The following is a 2063-nucleotide window of genomic DNA, read 5'->3' as shown; positions in this document are numbered from 1 at the left end:
AAAATTATATTATCCATTAAGTAGTAAAGTTCTTAATTTGAACCCAAATTATCTTTTATATTTGAAAATAGTTTAAAAACGATTAAAATTCCTTTTATTTTATTTTAAATAATATTAAAATATTACAATATAGATGTAAGAAATCCTGTCTTAAGATCTTTTAGTAGCTCTTCCCTTTGCAATATGAGGTTTACAAGCTCATATTAGCTTTGTTAGAGCCTTTAACAATCTCATTCCTCCTGCCTTCAACAGCTCTACCAAAATACCTCCAGGTCCCACAGCTTTTGGCAATTTCTGAGGGCAATATGAACTTCATTCTTTTGCACAGTTACATTATCTTGTGCATGCTCCTCAGGTGTATATAAGCCAGACTCAGCCCCGGTTTAAAAAAAGAAAAACAAGATAATAATAAACAAACTTGGAAATATACATCACAATAAATTAAGTAGATAGTAGTTGTAGATACCAACAGAAGCAATGTATTATACAGTATTTCATGACGTTTATGTCTGTAGGAGCAGTAGTTTTCATGATATTTGCTAAAATATATTGATTTCCAGTTGTTTAGACAAAAGATTATATTTATAGGCAAATATCATAAAAACTACTATAACATCTGTATGTTAAATGGTTCCTGATAAATAGTTTTTAATAAATCAAAAAGTTTGTCCTAAAAATTATCTTCTTAATATATTTTGGAAAATATCTAGGAAACTATGACAACAAAGATAAAACATCATAAGCTACTTTATAGTACATTACATTAGCTTTAATGTGAGTGCTAAAAGAACTCTGTACGTCTCATGGCTCCTGAGATAAATATTTTCCACAATAAATTTGTGAAATTATTGTCGGAAATCATTATTCTTCAATCGCTTCTCGCCTATTGGCTAAGATCAAAATGAAGATGCTTTTTTTTTTTTTCCTATTGTAATCTTCATTAATTCAAATGATACATTTATAAATATTGATAGGTCCATTAGAGTTGTTACATTTGAGAAATTAAATTATATACAAGGAATATTAGGAATATTAATATATGGCGTTTGCCTGATAGTAGTAGTTCCCTTGTTAGCCGGTAGGTTTCGTTATGGGTGGGAATAGCGGTTCTAGCGGCTGTAGAAGTTTGTCGTCATATTCCAAACCCTAATAACCAAAAACCTTCCTATATCCTTGACCTCTTAACCCTGCGTTTATCCCTTCACCTATTAAACACAAGATTCTAACCTATCGACCTCTAAATCCCTCTTACAGAACTGGCTCCTATAAAAAATCTTTGACTGTCGGTGCTAACTCATTTTGGAATTCCTTATCCATCCTTAAAGCTTCCTTCTTAACTTCATTCAAAAATCAACTGTATAGCTATCTTCCAGAATATAAAACGTCCGTGAACTTGTAAATAATTGAAAACATTATAACCATTGATAAATATGTATTTATATTCATATTTTAATTTATTTAAATATTCTGATATATCCATTTAATTATATTCAAAAGTTAATGTAGCCAGACAAAAGCTGTTATAATTGTTCCTAATTGTTATTCATAGGGGACCAAGTGTCCCAGAATAGCAATTAGGAACTTTCATGAAATGAATTTTTATTTCATCTATCAATATTGACTCTTAACTGTATATAGTTCTCATTAAAGTAATATGAAATTGGGGTGAAAAAATTGATTTTTTTCTCCTCTTGGGCCCTTGGACTAATAGAAAATAGCCTCGAGTGAGGTTGAACTAACAATTTGAAAAATAATTAATTATAAGACTCTTCATAAATTATTAATTCAATAAGCATACAATACATGATTGTTGAATTAATTTTATTATGTAATAATAATAATAATCATAATAATAGAATTCACGCCAATTAGATGACTAATAAATATAAAATAAGCAGCCTGATGTTAATACAAACAATCGAGGTAACTCAGAAGGCTTTCAATAGCCAAGATGGAGAAAACTGCAGGCGATATTCACCAGAGCAAGAAAAAACAGCCTGAAGTCTTCTTAGTCAGAAATGTCGTTGTTGAAGACACCGAAATTTTACAAAGGGCAAGTAATG

At 29.9% G+C, this 2063-nt stretch overlaps 1 protein-coding gene across 1 annotated transcript in view; it reads left to right on the top strand.

Annotated features, from left to right (window-relative positions):
- The first annotated feature begins 1951 nt into the window (after positions 1–1951).
- The window catches only part of LOC106691439 (synaptic vesicle 2-related protein-like), a 25928-nt gene continuing 25816 nt past the window's right edge, over positions 1952–2063 (top strand). Inside the window, exon 1 of the mRNA XM_014437206.2 lies at positions 1952–2057. Within this exon, the coding sequence (XP_014292692.1) occupies positions 1952–2057 (106 nt within the window). The remainder of the gene's footprint in view (positions 2058–2063) is intronic.

This window comes from Halyomorpha halys, unplaced genomic scaffold (assembly GCF_000696795.3).
Source record: "Halyomorpha halys isolate HHAL.00 unplaced genomic scaffold, Hhal_1.1 Scaffold2357.1, whole genome shotgun sequence".
NCBI classification, from domain to species: Eukaryota; Metazoa; Arthropoda; class Insecta; order Hemiptera; family Pentatomidae; genus Halyomorpha; species Halyomorpha halys.
This window is presented reverse-complemented; position numbering and strand designations above follow the sequence as displayed.